This window comes from Microcaecilia unicolor, chromosome 12 (assembly GCF_901765095.1).
Source record: "Microcaecilia unicolor chromosome 12, aMicUni1.1, whole genome shotgun sequence".
In the NCBI taxonomy this organism is placed as follows: Eukaryota; Metazoa; Chordata; class Amphibia; order Gymnophiona; family Siphonopidae; genus Microcaecilia; species Microcaecilia unicolor.
In genome coordinates, this window is record NC_044042.1 from 5,849,054 (window position 1) to 5,867,888 (window position 18,835).

The following is an 18,835-nucleotide window of genomic DNA, read 5'->3' on the forward strand; positions in this document are numbered from 1 at the left end:
TCCTCCACTCAACAAATGGAATGCATGTGACTCATAACAACGTCGGAAGCCTAAATTAAAAAATATATAATGAACAATGAAAGTAACCAATACAGGGGTTCCTTTTTACTAAGATGCATCGAAAAATGGCCTGCGCTGGTGTAAACATATGTATTGGACGCGCGCAGGTCCATTTTTCAATGCACCTGCAAAAAAAGACCTTTTTTGGGGGCAAAAATGGATGTGCGGCAAATTGAAAATTGGCAAGCATCCATTTTGGGCAGTAATCATCAGTGCACGTACAATGCCGATTACCACCCGGTTAACACCAGAAAACCTGCTACAGGGAATTGAAACATAAATGGAAGGAAAAACCAAAGTCGGACCAACACTTGGTTCAAAGCATCACTTGTCAAATAAGAATAAAAGTGTCTAATTACACCATTGAATATTCTTTATGTACCTCAAGTTGAAAGAATTTGAGAAGTCACCAAACGTAATCTTGTTCAATCAATGATTTACATTTGTTTTTGTAATATATTCTTATCTATGTATCTTTCTATATGTAATTGTTTTATACATTGATATATATTTTTTTAATATTTAATTTGCATTTATATATTTTTTTTACCAGACCCCTGACTCAGGCTCTTGGTTGCCGAAACATGGACCGGGTCAGGTCCACCCGTTAAAGAGTTTCTTTTGTCCTGTTTCCAAAGGTCCACTCGTGGATTATATCATATATTTATATCTGCTCCCAGGGGGGGGTCCGTGCTGCATCGGGGGGGGGGGGGGGGGGGCGTTGCACCCGGTGTCCGCCCCCCTAGGAACGCCACTGGTTCTACTACTGTTTCCTGGGGGGGGGGGGGTATTTTTGCCTTAGTTGGTAGAGAATTTATCCTTGCCCTATAGAAAGGCAGAGAGGGGGGTAACTTGCACAAAGTGCAAGGTACAACTCTAGCCAGCTTACTGGGCACATCGTGTGACCCATACTGGTCTGTATGTGCCATCGTTTACTATGTTACTATAACAGGTGGTGGAGGAATGATTGCATTACTGCTCATTAATTGTCAGTGATGCCTGTAATACTACCTGTCAAGGTGGTGTCAGCTGCTCCGCCTAACCTGGTACTTTTATGCATTTTTGGTGTAAGATGTAGTCTCTGCCTATTTCCCAGCCCACCCACATTTCTTAGTTAAGGCAGGAATTAGCTTGTGCTAATTACCAAAGTGCCACCTTAATTATGAATGTGGGCACCTGCGCACAGATCATGCTCAACCAGTTAATACAGTTAACAGTGAGGCACTTTAATAAACAGAACAAAAAAAAGACTTAGTCTTGCCAGTAAGGTGGCGGAGATCTGCGCATAATATTCCATGATAGAGAGGAGGACAAGTCAGATAAGGGCTGCACTTCACATCTGCACCAAGGGAAACTCCACATTTATTTCAGAACAAGGATAAAATCTGGTCCGAACATTGTCTGCACTGGGAATGGCTTATTGATATGGTTAGAAACCTGCACAGAGAAAGACAGCTACTGCAGCTGTAACACTTGTAAAAAAATATATACATATATACATAAAAATATAATAAGATAAAGACAATCATGAACAATAAACATTGATAGCTGAGGTATCCTGTGGTGAAATAAATAGACTTTGTAACAAATTCACATGCTCCCCCTTTCTTCTGTGCTGGAAGGATGAAGCATTGCTCTCATCATTTAGTATAATCCATCATTCCTCCTGAGCTCTAGAATCTGGTAGGGGGTGAGGGTGGGAGGAGGGTGTCTGTGTCCAGCAGTGGCCACAAAATAGCACACAGTCCTGGCTGTCACTTCTTCCTTTCCATAACATAGGTTTCGATGTAGTTAATAAAGATGTCAAACTCTCCCATCGCTTTGTAGATTCCTTTCTCTTTCATCTGGGGAGAGAGCACAGAAGCCATGAAGCTACAAAGTAAGACATTTAAAACGAATCAGAGAAAATGTTTCTTCGTTCAACGTAAGTAGAGGAGTGTGGTAGCTAGCACATTTGCTTATTTCCGATCTGAGGAAGAAGGGCGACCTTCGAAAGCTAATCAAGAAATGTATTAAGTTATGTCCAATAAAAAAGGTATCATCTTATTTTCTTTTCCATGTTTTATTTTGTTTGATTTCTATAGATTCTACATGGAATGTTGCTATTCCACTAGCAACATTCCATGTAGAAGTCGGCCCTTGTAGATCACCAATGTGGCCGCGCAGGCTTCTGCTTCTGTGAGTCTGACGTCCTGCACGTACGTGCAGGACGTCAGACTCACAGAAACAGAAGCCTGCGCAGCCTTCTGCATGGAATGTTGCTAGTGGAATAGCAACATTCCATGTAGAATCTCCAATAGCAGCAACATTCCATGTAGAATCTCCAGTAGTAGCAACATTCCATGTAGAATCTCCAATAGTAGCAACATTCCATGTAGAATCTCCAATGGTATCTATTTTACTGTCATAGTAATGCTTGAATGTTTTCACTTATATACACTGTCAGCTAGCACATTTGCTTATTTCCGATCTGAGGAAGAAGGGCGACCTTCGAAAGCTAATCAAGAAATGTATTAAGTTATGTCCAATAAAAAAGGTATCATCTTATTTTCTTTTCCATGTTTTATTTTGTTTGATTCGCTCAACGTGTAATTAAACTCTGGAGTTCGTTGCCAGAGAATGTGGCAAAGGCAGTTAGCTTAGCGGGCTTTAAAAAACAGGTTTGGACGACTTCTGCAAAACTCCAGCTATAGATAGAAACAGGTCCACAAAATGGAGTGGAGGAGTGGCCTAGTGGTTAGTGTGGTGGACTTTGGTCCTGGGGATCTGGGTTCAATTCCCACTGCAGGCATGGGCAGCTCCCTGTGACTCTGGGCAAGTCCCTTAACCCTCCATTGCCCCAGGTACAAATAAGTACCTGTATATAATATGTAAGCTGCATTGAACCTGCTATGAGTGGGAAAGCATGGGGTACAAATGTAACAAAAAAAAAATAATTGATTATCTCCACCTATTGAAGCAGATTTACATAGGAATCACTCTATATAGAAACCAGATATTAATGGCAAATAAAACCCCTCACTTACCCCCCAGGCTTCGGTGGTGCTGATGTGATAAGCCCAGTGTTAGAAAAATGTGCTACGCTTCTATGCAGACCATTTTAACACATGTGCTAATGATGCAGTAAACTAATTGCAGGCAGATTACCTCTATATTAACGTGTAAATGCTGGCACCCAACTTAGGGTTCTATAAATTGGGTGCCAGCATTTACACGTTAATATAGAGGTAATCTGCCTGCAATTAGTTTACTGCATCATTAGCACATGTGTTAAAATGGTCTGCACAGAAGCTTAGCACATTTTTCTAACACTGGGCTTATCACATCAGCACCACCGAAGCCTGGGGGGTAAGTGAGGGGTTTTATTTGCCATTAATATCTGGTTTCTATACAGAGCGATTCCTATGTAAATCTGCTTCAATAGGTGGAGATAATTGACTCATTTTGCAGACCTTGTTTCTATCTATAGCTGAAGTTTTGCAGAAAGAAGCTTCAGTAATATGGAGAGTGTTCTGTAAATCACTTTGAGGCCCTTTTACTATGCCACGTAATCGTCTACGTGAGCCCAATGTGAGCCAAAATGGAGTTACTGCCTGGCTACCGGGTGGCTCTTGCAGTAATTTCATTTTTGGTGTGCGTCCGAAAATTTTTCCGGACATGCGCCAAGTGGCATTTGACCCGTATAGGTCATTACCGCCCGGTTACCACGTGAGTCTTTACTGCTAGGTCAGTGGCGGGCGGTAAGGTCCCAGACCCAAAATAGACACGCACCAGTTTTGATTTTGCTGCACGCCCATTTTCAGCAAAAAATTTTTAAAGGCATTTTTTTTTGCAGGTGTGCTGAAATATGGATCTGCGCGCGCCCAAAACCCGCGCCTACACTACCGCAGGCCATTTTTCAGTGCACCTTAGTAAAAAGGACCCCTTTGCTTCTAATACAATCACTGCTGAGGACAGGAGGAGCTTCCTGTGAGGTCACAGCTAATCTGGTCTCATTTTGATAGGAAAGACGTCGCGCCCGAGTCCATTAAGAACTTACCTGATGATACACCTCTTTTATCTGCTTTATCGTCCTGCTTCTCTTTTCACAGGCTAAGAATCGACGCTGAAAGAGGAAAACAGATACTGTTAGCAAAGGGAGATGTTGGCATTTCATTATGTTTGTCTCTCCTAATTAGATTGTAAGCTCTGTCGAGCAGGGACTGTCTCTTCATGTTCAGTGTACAGCACTGCATACATCTAGTAGCTCTATAGAAATGATAAGTAGTGGTAGCAGTAGTCTTTGGGATTCCAGAATCTTGCTACTCTTTTTGATTCTGCACAGAATGTTGCTACTCTTTGGGATTCCGGAATCTTGCTACCCTTTGTCCTTATCCCTTATTTGTCTGTCTTAATTAGATTGTAAGCTCTGTCGAGCAGGGACTGTCTCTTCATGTTCAAGTGTACAGCGCTGCGTACATCTAGTAGCGGTATAGAAATGATAAGTAGTAGTAGTAGTCTTTGGGGTTCCGGAATCTTGCTACTCTTTGGGATTCCGGAATCTTGCTACTCTTTGTCCTTATCCCTTATTTGTCTGTCCTGATTAGATCGTAAGCTCTGTCGAGCAGGGACTGTCTCTTCATGTTCAAGTGTACAGTGCTGTGTATGTCCAGTAGTGCTATAGAAATGATACGTAGTAGTAGTGTTTGGGATTCTGGAATCTTGCTACTCTTTGTCTTTATCCTTTATTTGTCCTGTTTGTCCTGATTAGATTGTAAGCTCTGTCGAGCAGGGACTGTCTCTTCATGTTCAGTGTACAGCATTGCCTACGTCTATTCAGGAAATCTAGACTGCCCCTACTTGACATTTCGCCCATTAGATTGTAAGCTCCTTGGAGCAGGGACTGTCCTTTTTTGTTAATCTGTACAGCGCTGCGTAACTCTAGTAACGCTCTAGAAATGTTAAGTAGTAGTAGTAGTAGTATGTCGTGAAGTGCTCTGAGTTCTCTTCTGAAGGAGGACGGTAGATAAATGGAAATTGTATAGCAGCAGCAGGAAATGTATTGGCATGTGGATACGCAGTGCAATCTCTGCCAGTTACCATCATGGAGATACTTCCCTGATATGGTTTTAAGGCGATGAGAATAGGAGCCTAGTAAGGGGCACTTTTACTAAGCTGCGTAAGCGTCTACGCACGCCCAACACACACCAAAATTGAGTTACCGCCCGTGTGAGACTCTACGGCTAGGTCAATGACTGGCGGTAAGGTCTCAGACCCTAAATGGAAGAGCGGCAATTTTCATTGTGCCGCACGTCCATTTTCGACAAAAATTTATTAAAAAGGCCTTTTTTACGGGCGCGCTGAAAAATGGATTGGTGCGCGCTCAAAACCTGCGCCTACACTACCGCAAGCCATTTTTCAGTGTACCTTAGTGTGGGGTGGCATCTCTACCCCGAACTTTACCCTGAAGAGCTAGAGCCAGAGACTTCCCACAGGTGAGCAGAGAGCGCTGAAGGTAGAAACGCTGTTGTAGTTTTTTTTTTTTTTTTTTTTTTTTTTTATCACTGATTCCTTGCGGTGATAAGGAGAAGTCAGTCAGCAGTTTGCTTATGTAGCCTATCTATCTCCCGACTCAGCACTTTGGGTGCCTATCTTGTGCTCACGTTGTTGCACCCCTTCTCCTGAGACCGGGCTCAGCCTCTGAGAGATGCCCGGGCGTCTCCTGTGGCCACTTCATATTAAAGTGCTGAGTCATTGCACAACCCGATTAATCAGCAGAACTGGAAGCTCTCTGCAGTGAGTGCAGGCAGACTCATGTGCTGCCTAGGGAAAACGCCGAAATAGATGCTTCTGTATCTCCTAACATTTCTTGCTCCATTAGTAAAGCTGCTGTCATTGTGAAGAAACCAGTGTCTAAATTACACCCACAGTAAGCATCTGATGTCAATTTGTGTTGAGTTCATCCGTATGTGTGCACAGTGAGCACTTGCTGTCAATCTGTGATGAGTTCATCCGTATGTGTGCACAGCACTTGCTGTCAGTCTGTATTGAGTGTATCCGTATGTGTGCACAGTGACCATCTGATGTCAGTTTGTATTTGAGTTAATCCGTATGTGTGCACAATGAGTGTATTTCATTTCACCCGTATGTGTGCACAGTGAGCATCTGATGTCAGTTTGTATTTGACTTCATCTGTACGTGTACGTGCTGGTGTGAGGCTCAGCTGATGGAAACGGAACCGAGGAAGGCAGTATTGTGGTAGTGCTTCAGTGTATGTGCGTGTGTGGGTGTTGGTCCGAGCCTCAGGGTGTGAGAGGGTGTCTGTTTGTGTCACTACTAGTCACACGCAGAGAGCCTCAGGGTATGGGCGGGGACCCGGCGCGTGTGTGTCTGTGTTACGTGTGTGCAATGCCTTTTCTTGTGTTAATAATACTCACACAGCGCCTCAGGGTGTGTTTCAGGTCCTGCAACATGTTTCCCAGGAAGCCGAGAGCTAGTTCGGTGGTTTTGTCATCGACTTCAGCTTTGGGTAAAACCTCCTCCAGGTAAAAGTGGATCATTTCCGACAGGGATTCACAACCCAGGGAACCCTTGAAAAGTAACAGGGAACAAGGAACACATGAAGGAAGGGTCCAGGCAGTGCCCCCACCCCCTCCCCCTCCCCCACAGAGGTGGCTGCATGCACCTTCCTCTGTAGCTTAATAGTGGGAAGGTGGAATGGGACATAACGGGGATGAGCAGTTTTCACCTTCAAATCTTCCAGCAAGTCGTCTCGCAGGAGAATAATATCCAGCGCCTCGTCTTTCATTTGCTGCAATTAAAAGGCGTCACGTGAGTTTCTTCATCATGGCACCGAACTTATCCGATCTATTTCTAAGCCCTTCTCCACTTTAGACGTTTATCTAAAATCGCCGCTCACAAAACACCCAAACATTTAAAAAGGCAAAATGTATTTATCATCCTGACTTTAATCTCTCGAGATAGCGTTAGAATTGTGATTGACCTAAGTCTAGGGTTACCATGCATGATTTTCAAAGCACTTTGGGAGGCTAAGTTCCATAGGTTTCTACGGAACTTTGGGAGGCTATGAGGCTCATTTTCAAAGCACTTAGCCTCCCAAAGTTCCATAGAAACCTATGGAACTTAGCCTCCCAAACTGCTTTGAAAATATGCCTCTAAGTTCCATAGGTTTCTACGGAACTTTGGGAGGCTATGAGGCTCATTTTCAAAGCACTTAGCCTCCCAAAGTTCCATAGAAACCTATGGAACTTAGCCTCCCAAACTGCTTTGAAAATATGCCTCTAAGTGCTTTGAAAATGAGCCTGATCATATGGCTCCAGAAAAAGGAGGACGGATTGAGCCAGCTGGGTTTTACTTCCAGCAATGGAAGTAAAACCCGGCTGGCTCAATCCGTCCTCCTTTTTCTGGAGCCATATGGTAACCCTACGTTGAGTCCAGTTGGATATGTGCAAATAATCACCCACCCCTTTCACTGAGCTGTACTAACATGCAATGAATCTAAAACCTATGTGACTTTGTACTTTTCAACCCACTGTGCTGATGAAGACAGGATAATTCTCAACAGTTTAAGATACATTGAGTTAATCCACTCGCCTCCACCTACCCTCCTCTCCTCCTTCCCGTTCACATTAATTGATTTGATTACTTTATTTTTTGTCTATTAGATTGTAAGCTCTTTGAGCAGGGACTGTCTTTCTTCTATGTTTGTGCAGCGCTGCGTACGCCTTGTAGCGCTATAGAAATGCTAAATAATAGTAGTAGTAGTAGTAATCCAATAAAAAAAGGTCTCACTTGCAACCTGGTTGCCACATGGGTAGCAGTAAAATTGTTGCAAGCTATGGGAGAAATCAAGTACTGAAACAAGCGTTCCTATAACAACCTTTTTTTGTTGTTGTTGTTTTGCAAAAGATTCTTAGTCAAAAAGAGCGTGTTTATGACCTGGAGGTTGTCAATGCTGATCCCCCCTTTGTGCTCTGGCTACTTTTAAATATTATAGAAACTTATGGGATTCATAGGAGTGCAGCCACCTGATAAATATTTGCAAAGCCTTTGAGGGTCCCTCTTCAGCAGTATTGCACCCGGGAGAGGCTGGCTAACTGCGAATCAGCTTTTGATGCCAATCTGCGCCAGGAGAGTTTTCCTTCCTCATCCCTTTGTCTGCCCACATATCACGGTGTGCCCTTGCTTAACAGCGTCCGTAAATGTCACACTCGGGTAGCTTTTAACCCTTTGGAGCCTGCAGATGCTGTAATCCTGCCTTTACCTGTGGTGCACCTTGCAAATGTCCTAACCCCTGGGTATCAAGGATTCATGCAGAATGACAGATGTGCTTTCTATGGTAATATTTTAATCTTATTCAGTCTTTGATTTTTTACCATCCTCTCCAAATTCTGACAAGGATGAGAAGTGCTCTTTGATTATAAATCAAAGTGATCAACCTCAGGTAGATTCTTAATCACAGTTATTTATTTATTAGGATTTACCGCCCTTTTGGAGGAATTCACTCAAGGTGGTGCACAGTAAGAATAAATCAAGCATAAGCATGTTATCATTCAAGTCAGATCATTCTCAGAAGGGCAGCAAAAGGTTCAACCCCTCAGTAAGTCAATCATATCTAAAACGGTTAGAAATTAATATTAGAAGCCGGAAAAAGTGAAAACAGTTGCAGGAAAACTGAGAAAGAAACTTACTGCCCACATGAACTGTCTCTGACCGCTGCTAAAAATGACAGATATCAAAAAGCAGAGAGCTTCCACTTAGAATATTTTCCAGTACTTAAAGAATAAGGTTACCCACTGGGAATTAAACATTATATCTCAGGGGGGAAAAAGTAAGATATAATAACAGCATTTGTCATCACATTAAAATAAACAAAAACCACTGAGTAAAGGGTTAAGACAATATATCTCATACTCACAAAATATTCTTTGATCTTGCCAAAAGTGAGGCGGAGATCTCTGAGTTTGGCAGGGAAAATACTGGCTACGCGCTTGCAGCTTTCATCAGCCAATAGGACATGGTAGCTCACACCAGCAGAAGCCAGCACCAGCAGGAACACGCATATTCTCTTCATCATTTCAGCCGAAGAAGCCACAGGTTTCTCGTTCTAGGTCAATCACACCAAAACGTGCCCCCCTGATGACAGAAAGAGTGCCCCAAAGCCCTGACCCTCATGCAGCTTTTTATATACCGGAGGAGGAAGGCAGTGGTTTTCCCATTGCCCCCTCCCCCCCCAGAATAAAAGTGGGTTTAAAGTATAAAGTCACTAATAATTCCTGGCAACTGATATCCTCCCCTCCACTTCCCCAGCCCCTCCCCATGCAAGAAGTGAAAGAACAAAAAACCCTAACACTTTTACATGAGTTGCAAATTTTTTCTGACTTTCTGTGGTTAGAGACAAACAGAAGACACAGCGTGCCCTCGAGTCTACAGTCATGGAAGGTGTATGTTGCTGTTTGCAAATGGAGATGATTATATGACGGCTACCCCTTGTCATGCTTCATACCTAATTTGGATTTTCCTTTCACTCACCAGATAATTGTCAAGTTCTTATAATAGCAAGAAACCAAGCTTAACTTCGAGGATTCAGATCATAATGGACTGCATTGGTTTTATTACATAGAGAATCTGTTGGATAAATAGCGCTGCGTACGTCTAGTAGCGCTGTGGAAATGATAAGTAGTAGTAGTAGTAGTAGTAGTGATTAACACAGGGGCAGGGCAGACTAGTCACAGTAAAATACATAATAATGGATAAACACCTCAGGTCCGATTATGATGCACTGCTAAAGGATAGACTCAGAGGGGTCCCTTTTACCAAGCTGCAGTACATAAGAAGATAAGAGTAGCCATACTGGGTCAGACCAGTGGTTCATGTAGCCCAGTATCTTGTTTTCCAAACAGTGGCCAAGCCAGGTCACAAGTACCTGGCAGAAACTCAAATCGTGGCGACATTCCATGTAGAACCCCAAAGAATAGCAAGATTCTGGAATCCTAAAGAGTGACAAGATTCCATTTAGAATCTCAAAGAGTAGCAACTTTCCATACTACAAATCCCAGGGCAAGCAGTGGCTTCCCCTACTTTGTCTCAATAGCAGACTATGGACTTTTCCTCCAGGAATTTGTCCAAACCTTTTAAACCCAGATACACTAACTGCTGTTACCACATCCTCTGGGAAAGAGTTCCAGAGCTTAACTATTCATTAACACATGCTTACTACAGCTTAAAAGGGTTAATGTGGCAACCGAGCAGCATGTGGCACTGCCCGATTACCGCCGGGTAAACACCGTCGCTACAAAAATAGAAAATATTCTTGTAGTGCTGGAAGTGGTGCACACTGGGGGTGGCAAGTACCACCGGGCTTCTGTGGTAGCCTGGCTGTAGTTCCAGATTGGCATGCTGCCAGCCAGTTGCCTCATGCCAACCCTCTAGTAAAATGGCCTCTTTGTGCGTCAGCATTGCTGTGTGCTGATTAGTGCAGGATTAGTGCGTGAGCACATAGGTGGCACATGGCCATTAATTCGAAAATGGAAAATCGGCCGTTTCCAAGCCGAGGTAGAAATGACTTTATTGAGTGGAAAGGACCCGCGAAAGGGCGAGCTAACACCCCTGCCGCACCTCAAAAAAGTCATAGTGGAATTGGAAAAGGTGCAGAGAAGGGCGACAAAGATGATACAGGGGATGGGACGGCTTCCCTATCAGGATAGGCTGACGAGGCTGGGGCTAAGGTGGCTGAGGGGAGATATGATAGAGGTCTATAAGATAATGAGTGGAATGGAACGGGTCGATGTGGAGCGTCTGTTTACGCTTTCCAAAAATACTAGGACAAGGGGGCATGCGATGAAGCTGCAGTGTGGTAAATTTAAAACGAATCGGAGGAAATGTTTCTTCACTCAACGCGTAGTTAAACTCTGGAATTCGCTGCCGGAAAAGGTGGTTAAGGCGGTTAACTTAGCGGACTTCAAAAAAGGGTTGGACGGCTTCCTGGAGGAAAACGCCATAGAATGTTATTGAATGGACGAGGGAATAATACAGTATTTCTAGGATGAGCGGGACAAATTGCTTGTTCTTTTGGCCGCTGTCGGTGACAGGGTGCTGGGCTCGATGGACCCTTGGTCTGTCCCAGCATGGCGATGCTTATGTACCGCAGCTTTGTAAAAGGACCTCAACATCTGGGAGGGCTAGCGTGGTGCAGAGGTGCTAAACCATGGACCCGGGGCCTGAAAGCAGATAGTACAGATGTCAATTCGGGGGCACTTTTACTAAGCTACGTAAGTGTCTACGCGTGCCCAACGCATGCCAAAATGCAGTTACCGCCCGACTATCATGTGGCTCTTGTGGTAATTTCATTTTTGGTGCGTGGGCGAGATGTGCATCTGAAAAAATAGTTTTATTTTTGGGCATGCGTAACGGACGCGCGCCAAGTGGCATTTGATGCGTGCAGGTCATTACTCTCCGGATTTTTTACTGCAAGGTCAGTGGCTGGCAGTAAGGTCTCAGACCCAAAATGGACGCGCGACAATTTTGATTTTGCCGCACGTCCATTTTCAGCAAAAAAAGGTCTTTTTTATAGGTGCACTAAAAAATAGATCAGTGCGTGCCCAAACCCCGCGCCCTACACTACCAGAAGCCATTTTTCAGCGTGCCTTTGCAAAAGGACCCCTTGATTTGTTATTTTTATTTTATTTATTTATAGCATTTATACCCCGCTCTTTCCCACTCGATAGCAGGTTCAGTGCGGCTTACAACGTATGGGTACAAGTATCACAGAGATAACATGATGTATGGGTACAAAGTATCACAAAGATAATTCAATTGTATAGAGAAGGACAAGATGATAAGAGGTGGGGGAGGGTTGAGGCATGTTTAATGTTAGTGGTGTGGATTTTGATCGTAAATTAAGTTGGGTCATTTGGATAGGCTTGTTTGAAGAGGTATGTTTTCAGCAGCTTTCGGAAGCGTAGATGTTCATTTGTTGTTCGGATGAATCTTGGTATGGCGTTCCAAAGTTGGCTGCCTATAACGGAGAAGTTGGATGCATAGTAGGTTTTGTATTTGAGACCTTTGCAATTAGGCAGGTGAAGATTGAGATATGTTCGAGGAGATTTGGACCCATAATAAGTTATTAATTTAAGAAATAGAAGCACAATGAGGTCTTAAATTTTTCTGCTGATTGAACCACATGCAGAAAAGTTAAATGTTTGGAGACAAAAGAGAATAAATGCAACAGAGAGAGATTTATTTATTTTGCTGCATTTATATCCCACATTTTCCCACCTATTTGCAGGCTCAATGTGGCTTACAATATAATACAACTACAATCACATTGATGGAATAGAGAATCAGAGTATATATAACAGATAAGGTGCATAGGAATATTATATTAATCGTATTAACGGAGAAGAATTTCAGAATTATTGCTATTAAGGTTCATACGAAAATGATGTTAATTAATAATAATTGTTACATTTGTACCCCGCGCTTTCCCACTCATGGCTCAATGCGGCTTACATGGGGCAACAGAGGGTTAAGTGACTTGCCCAGAGTCACAAGGAGCTGCCTGTGCCTGAAGTGAGAATCGAACTCAGTTCCTCAGGACCAAAGTCCACCACCCTAACCACTAGGCCACTCCTCCTGTTGCTACTATTTGACATTCTACATGGAATGTTGCTATTCCACTAGCAACATTCCATGTAGAAGTCGGCCCTTGCAGATCACCAATGTGGCCGCGCAGGCTTCTGCTTCTGTGAGTCTGACGTCCTGCAGGACGTCAGACTCACAGAAACAGAAGCCTGCGCAGCCTTCTACATGGAATGTTGCTAGTGGAATAGCAACATTCCATGTAGAATCTCCAATAGTATCTATTTTATTTTTGTTACATTTGTACCCTGTGCTTTCCCACTCATGGCAGGCTCAATGCGGCTTACATGGGGCAATGGAGGGTTAAGTGACTTGCCCAGAGTCACAAGGAGCTGCCTGTGCCTAAAGTGGGAATTGAACTCAGTTCCTCAGGACCAAAGTCCACCACCCTAACCACTAGGCCACTCCTCCACTGTTGCTACTATTTGAGATTCTACATGGAATGTTGCTATCCACTAGCGAAGTCAGCCCTTGCAGATCACCAATGTGGCCGCGCAGGCTTCTGCTTCTGTGAGTCTGACGTCTTGCACGTACGTATGTGCAGGACGTCAGACTCACAGAAACAGAAGCCTGCGCAGCCTTCTACATGGAATGTTGTTGCTAGTGGAATAGCAACATTCCATGTAGAATCTCCAATAGTAGCAACATTCCATGTAGAATCTCCAATAGTATCTATTTTATTTTGGTTACATTTGTACCCGCGCTTTCCCACTCATGGCAGGCTCAATGCGGCTTACATGGGGCAATGGAGGGTTAAGTGACTTGCCCAGAGTCACAAGGAGCTGCCTGTGCCTGAAGTGGGAATCGAACTCAGTTCCCCAGGACCAAAGTCCACCACCCTAACCACTAGGCCACTCCTCCACTGTTGCTACTATTTGAGATTCTATATGGAATGTTGTTATTCTACATTCCATGTAGAAGTCAGCCCTTGCAGATCACCAATGTGGCCACACAGGCTTCTGCTTCTGTGAGTCTGACGTCCTGCACGTACGTGCAGGATGTCAGACTCACAGAAACAGAAGCCTGTGCAGCCTTCTACATGGAATGTTGCTAGTGGAATAGCAACATTCCATGTAGAATCTCCAATAGTAGCAACATTCCATGTAGAATCTCCAATAGTATCTATTTTATTTTTGTTACATTTGTACCCTGCGCTTTCCCACTCATGGCAGGCTCAATGCGGCTTACATGGGGCAATGGAGGGTTAAGTGACTTGCCCAGAGTCACAAGGAGCTGCCTGTGCCTGAAGTGAGAATCGAACTCAGTTCCTCAGGACCAAAGTCCACCACCCTAACCACTAGGCCACTCTTCTGTAGAAGTGGGTAAGTGGATAACAACATAACATAATGATATCAGGACAGGGTATGATTATCAGTAATTAGGGTGTAAATAAAATAGGCAAAATAAAAGAGTCCCAATATAAAATTGTGTCTGGTGTAGTTTAGGAGTCAGATCGTTATGAAGGATCCATTTTGTACGCTTTTTTGAGCAAGTAAGTCTTCAGTAGCTGCTTGATAAATAGACCTTACTTTAGGACTATGTGGAAGGTTGATCTTGGGACTAAAAGTCTAAAACAGAACTGAAAGTGTAGTAGTTTAAGTCCCTGCTTTGCCAGTCTTTCCTAGTAACATAGTAGACGATAACAGCCGTCCATCCGGACTTTCTTAAGTCACTGTATCTCCTTGAGTGGAGCTGTGGTTAGGATAAGCTTAGAAATGCTCCGCCTCCCTTCTTAGACAGGGTGAAAACTGATGAACTTGGCCATCCACCTCCGAAGCAGAGGCGTTGTGCTCGTTTCTTCAGCTCTGGAACTCATTCAAGGACGGCTGTAATGGGCAAATCAAAATTCTGATCATTGTTACATTTTTTTTTACCACTAACAATGGTAATACGCACAGATGCCAAGTTACCTAGTTCCAGGCTGGAGATTTTGGGAAAGTCCTGGATTTCTGACAACCCTATTCTGATGCATCAAGGGACCTGCGGCACTGATTTCAATGGACAGGACCAGGCACTACAACTTCCACGCTGCTTTGGGATTTAAGTTCAAAACCAGACCTGTCCCAAAATCTCTAGCCTGGAACTAGGTAACTTGGCATCTCTGAATATGCAATACTGGAGGGGGGGGGGGGGGGGTCCTCAAATCCAGTTGTACAAATTGATCTCACACATATTCATTGTGGAAATTCTGAAAACATAGCAACATAGTAACATAGTAGATGACGGTAGAAAAAGACCTGCACGGCCCATCCAGTCTGCCCAACAAGATAAACTCATATGTGCTACTTTTTGTGTATACCCTACTTTGATTTGTACCTGTCCTCTTCAGGGCACAGACCGTATGAGTCTGCCCAGCACTATCCCTGCCTCCCACCACCGGCTCTGGCACAGACCGTATAAGTCTGCCCAGCACTATCCCCGCCTCCCAACCACCAGTCCCGCCTCCCACCACCGGCTCTGGCACAGACCGTATAAGTCTGCTCAGCATTATCCCCGCCTCCCAACCACCAGCCCCGCCTCCCACCACATTAGGTATCATACCTTTGCTGGTGGAAATGCCGGAGCCTCACCAGTAGAAGAAATCCAGCACCAAAACAGCCCTCTTCCCCCTCCCACTGCCCCAGGGGCAAGGACAAGGCTGGGTTGTGGACCTCAAGGACTAGATTTGAGGACCCTTGCTGTACTGTATCAAACCAGTTACAGAACCAATGTGTTGGCTTATTTGGACCCAGAAGTTTCTTCCTGCTTCTTCTGGACTTCCAGCTGCCATCAATGTGTAGTTTCAATGCCAACACAGCAGGTAAAAGTAGAGTCTGAGCAAAGACGATTCACCACTGGAGACTTGAATCTGACAGTCTTTATTAGTCTAAGTAAAATAAGGACCCGACACGAGCTGTGTTTCGACGCATGTAAGCGCCTACATCAGGGGTCAAATAAAATACTCTGGATCAGTGGCGTACCAAGGGGGGTGGGGCGGTGGGTTACTTCCTGTTCCGGGGCAGAGGGAGCATGGAACGAGCAAAGCAGCCAGGCACGCGGCATCCCCCCCCAGCAGGTAAAAATGCACCCGGGGAGGTGTCCTTTCACCGGGGTGTGGGGGAGGTGTGTCCTTTCGCCGGGGGGGGGGGGGGGGGTTGCGACCCGGGGAGGGGTGTCGCGCTGCACCTGGGGGGGGGGGGCGTAGGGTGTCAGCCACCCTAGGAACGCCACTGCTCCGGATGAAAACACTTGTTCATGCAGTCATTGGAAGTGCTTATCCATTTGTTTTTAGTGCTAATGCGTTTCGAAAGGTGACAGCTTCGCACACAAGCAGAGCCATGGCTCCGTGTTTTCATCCGGAGTATTTTATTTGACCCCTGGTGCAGGCGCTTGCATGCGTCGGAACACGGCCCGTGTCGGGTCCTTATTTTACTTAGACTAATAAAGACTGTCAGATTCAAGTCTCCAGTGGTGAATCGTCTTTGCTCAGTCTCTACTTTTACCTGCTGTGATTCGTCATCATAGAGGATTCCCCCTGTTTTGCACTTTAGTTTCAATGCCATACATACACACCAGTGATCCACAGAGCTACCCAAGGCCAGGACGGCCATTTAAAGCCAGTCCTTGGATCTGGGACCTGTTCCCCCAGGGCACATAACAACCCCCCTCCCCATTTCTGTCCCCCTACCCCCCCATTGTTGTTGTTTTTAATAATATCATACCCAACATAAGCACTTCAGCCCCTGCTAATGTTTCAATTTCAAGACTAGTCTCCTAAGTCAATAAACGCACGTACAAACCAACTTGGGATAACGGTGGGCTGCAGCTTCATTTATTAACAGTTTTCAAAACATAGCAACGTCGGGAAATAATATATAACCTGAGCTACAGCTGTCAAAAGGTAGAAACATTAAAAAAAAAAACACCAGCTGCTGCTCGCCATGTCAGCAAAGCAGCAAATCCACTTCCATTGGTCCGCCGCCAACCTCCTTCTTCCTGCTCCGCCATGGCAGCAAGAGCCCCAGCTGGTGTGGACCTTCACACCCTTAATCAGGGTCACCCGACCCACCCTTTAATGACCTGGCTCATCCCTTATGTGCCATCGCTCCTGTAGTTTGGGTTTTCCGCCACAGGGGCCTTTGACATCTGTCAAAGACCCCCCACCTCAAAGAAAAGCTGCGGCCTACCAAAGCCCCCTAAACAACACTGAACAAACAATTCCTGAATGTCATTTAGGAAAAGGTCCAAACCAACGTACGACAGATGGATCCTGTCCCAACCAAAAAGGCCTTTGCCTCTTGCGAGTCAATCAAGCAGGCCTGGGAATAATATCAGACCATGCCAGTCTGGTAGAAGAAAACCAGGAGAATACAAACCGCAAATCATCCTTGATGGTATCAATCAGTCTCTTCCCCATCCAACTGTCCACCTCATTCCCACCTAAATGGATGATCAATGCATGTGGGTGCCGAGGCTTGGTGCGCAGATGATACAGAAGAGGCAGGAGTTGACACCAACTCATCTCATGCTCTCCCAACCACAAGATGTGAATCCCCCGCCATGCCAGGCCGATAACCCAAACAGACCGGATCGGGCAAACAGCATCTAGAAAAACAACCAGCAAGTGGGAGAGTGTAGACATAGCAGAGCAACCCCGCCACAGAGCCCCAAGAGGACAGGAAGAAGGGCAGAGGAATAGAATCCAGAGCTAGGCCTTAACCTACTTGAGTCGGACATGGCCACTCTTATCCCTCCCGATCAAGAGGGCCGAATATATCCTCGGAAGGTCTTAGACGACCACCTGTCTATATTCTAGATGGCCGCAGCCCCTAAACCTGCTTGGCAGGCGCTCATTGCTGCCCCAGTGCAGAAGGAGTGGGTGCCAAACTGACTAGGATCCTCCCCCATGCTAACCAGACATTTGCACAAAACAGTCGCAAATAGGTATTTCGTCAATGCCGATCCATCCACATGAACTAGCAAAGAGCAAGGGCACGAAGGGCGAATTGCAAGAAACGCTCCCAACAAAGACACTGGACAAGAGACAACTCCAGGGACCCCTCTCAACACAATAATGCACCCCACGCCCATCTGATCAGTCTCAGACCACAGCCTGTATGCTCACATACTCCTTCAGAATCCCCCCTGGAACCGCAGAGGTCTTAGAGCCATGCACGAGCTCTCCAACCCGGAAAGCCCCATAGAAGGCCAGCGCAAACGCCATCCAGAAAAGGCTCGTCTCATATGCAGAGTATGTCATACTCGAGACAGCCTGCAAAAGGTGCAGCAGTAAATCATGATCGGCCGATAAGCATCAGGCATGGAAGGGGAAGGCCTACCTCAACCTTTCATAGCGCTATGAACCAGAAAACCTAACAATGACTGACCCCAGCCACATGCCTTGCTGAAAAAGGCAAAACCTGCCAGATGACATGACACAGTGCTCCAAGAACACTCCAGCGCTTTGGCATGAACAACATATGCTGCCATTCTGGAATCCCAGCCGTCACTCCTGAGATAGCGCGACACACATTCGTAACTGTAGAGATAAGCAGGCCAAGTAGAAGGCACAACTGAGGCTCTCAACGTCTTCCACGCCTCTGGTCACCAAGCCGCCAAAGATGGACTGGATCAACAGTCCAACTGTGTCCTGCTTCCGATGTGATAGCACGAAAGGCCTGAAGTTGAAAGCGAGAAAGGGTATCAGCAAGCCTGTTAGAAACCCCAGGGACATGCCAGCGACGCAGGTGCACATTCAGCCTGAGACACCGTAGAACCAGCTCCCTCATCAAGGATTTCACCACCAAACACTGAGCCACCTGCTTGTTAACCACCTCCAACACACCTTGATTGTCGGACCACACCAGAATACTCTTATTCCGGAGCCTGTCAGGCCACAGCTCACAGGCAACCACAAAGGGGAACAGCTCCAGAAAGGTGATATTCTTCGTTAAACCGGATGCTTTCCAGCAGTCCAGCCATGGCGCAGCACACCAAGAGCCCGCACAATAAACATCAAAACCCGAGCCCCCTGGCGCATCTGTAAACAGCTGCAAGACAAACATTGGACACCTCTGCACACTGACTCACCAAGGTCCTATTAAAAAACGACAAAACCTCCAACCACATGAGGAGATCTATGCGCACTCCGGCAGAT

General features: G+C 45.4%; 1 protein-coding gene across 1 annotated transcript; it reads right to left on the reverse strand.

Annotated features, from left to right (window-relative positions):
• Positions 1 to 1,275: 1,275 nt before the first annotated feature.
• On the reverse strand, positions 1,276 to 17,938 carry IL10 (interleukin 10). Its single transcript, XM_030221617.1, has 5 exons — positions 17,804 to 17,938; positions 6,788 to 6,850; positions 6,477 to 6,629; positions 4,100 to 4,165; positions 1,276 to 1,904 (listed from the first exon to the last, which is right to left on the reverse strand). Exons 1-5 carry the CDS (start codon positions 17,936 to 17,938, stop codon positions 1,815 to 1,817), a joined length of 507 nt encoding a protein of 168 aa, XP_030077477.1. The 3' UTR covers positions 1,276 to 1,814.
• Positions 17,939 to 18,835: the final 897 nt, after the last annotated feature.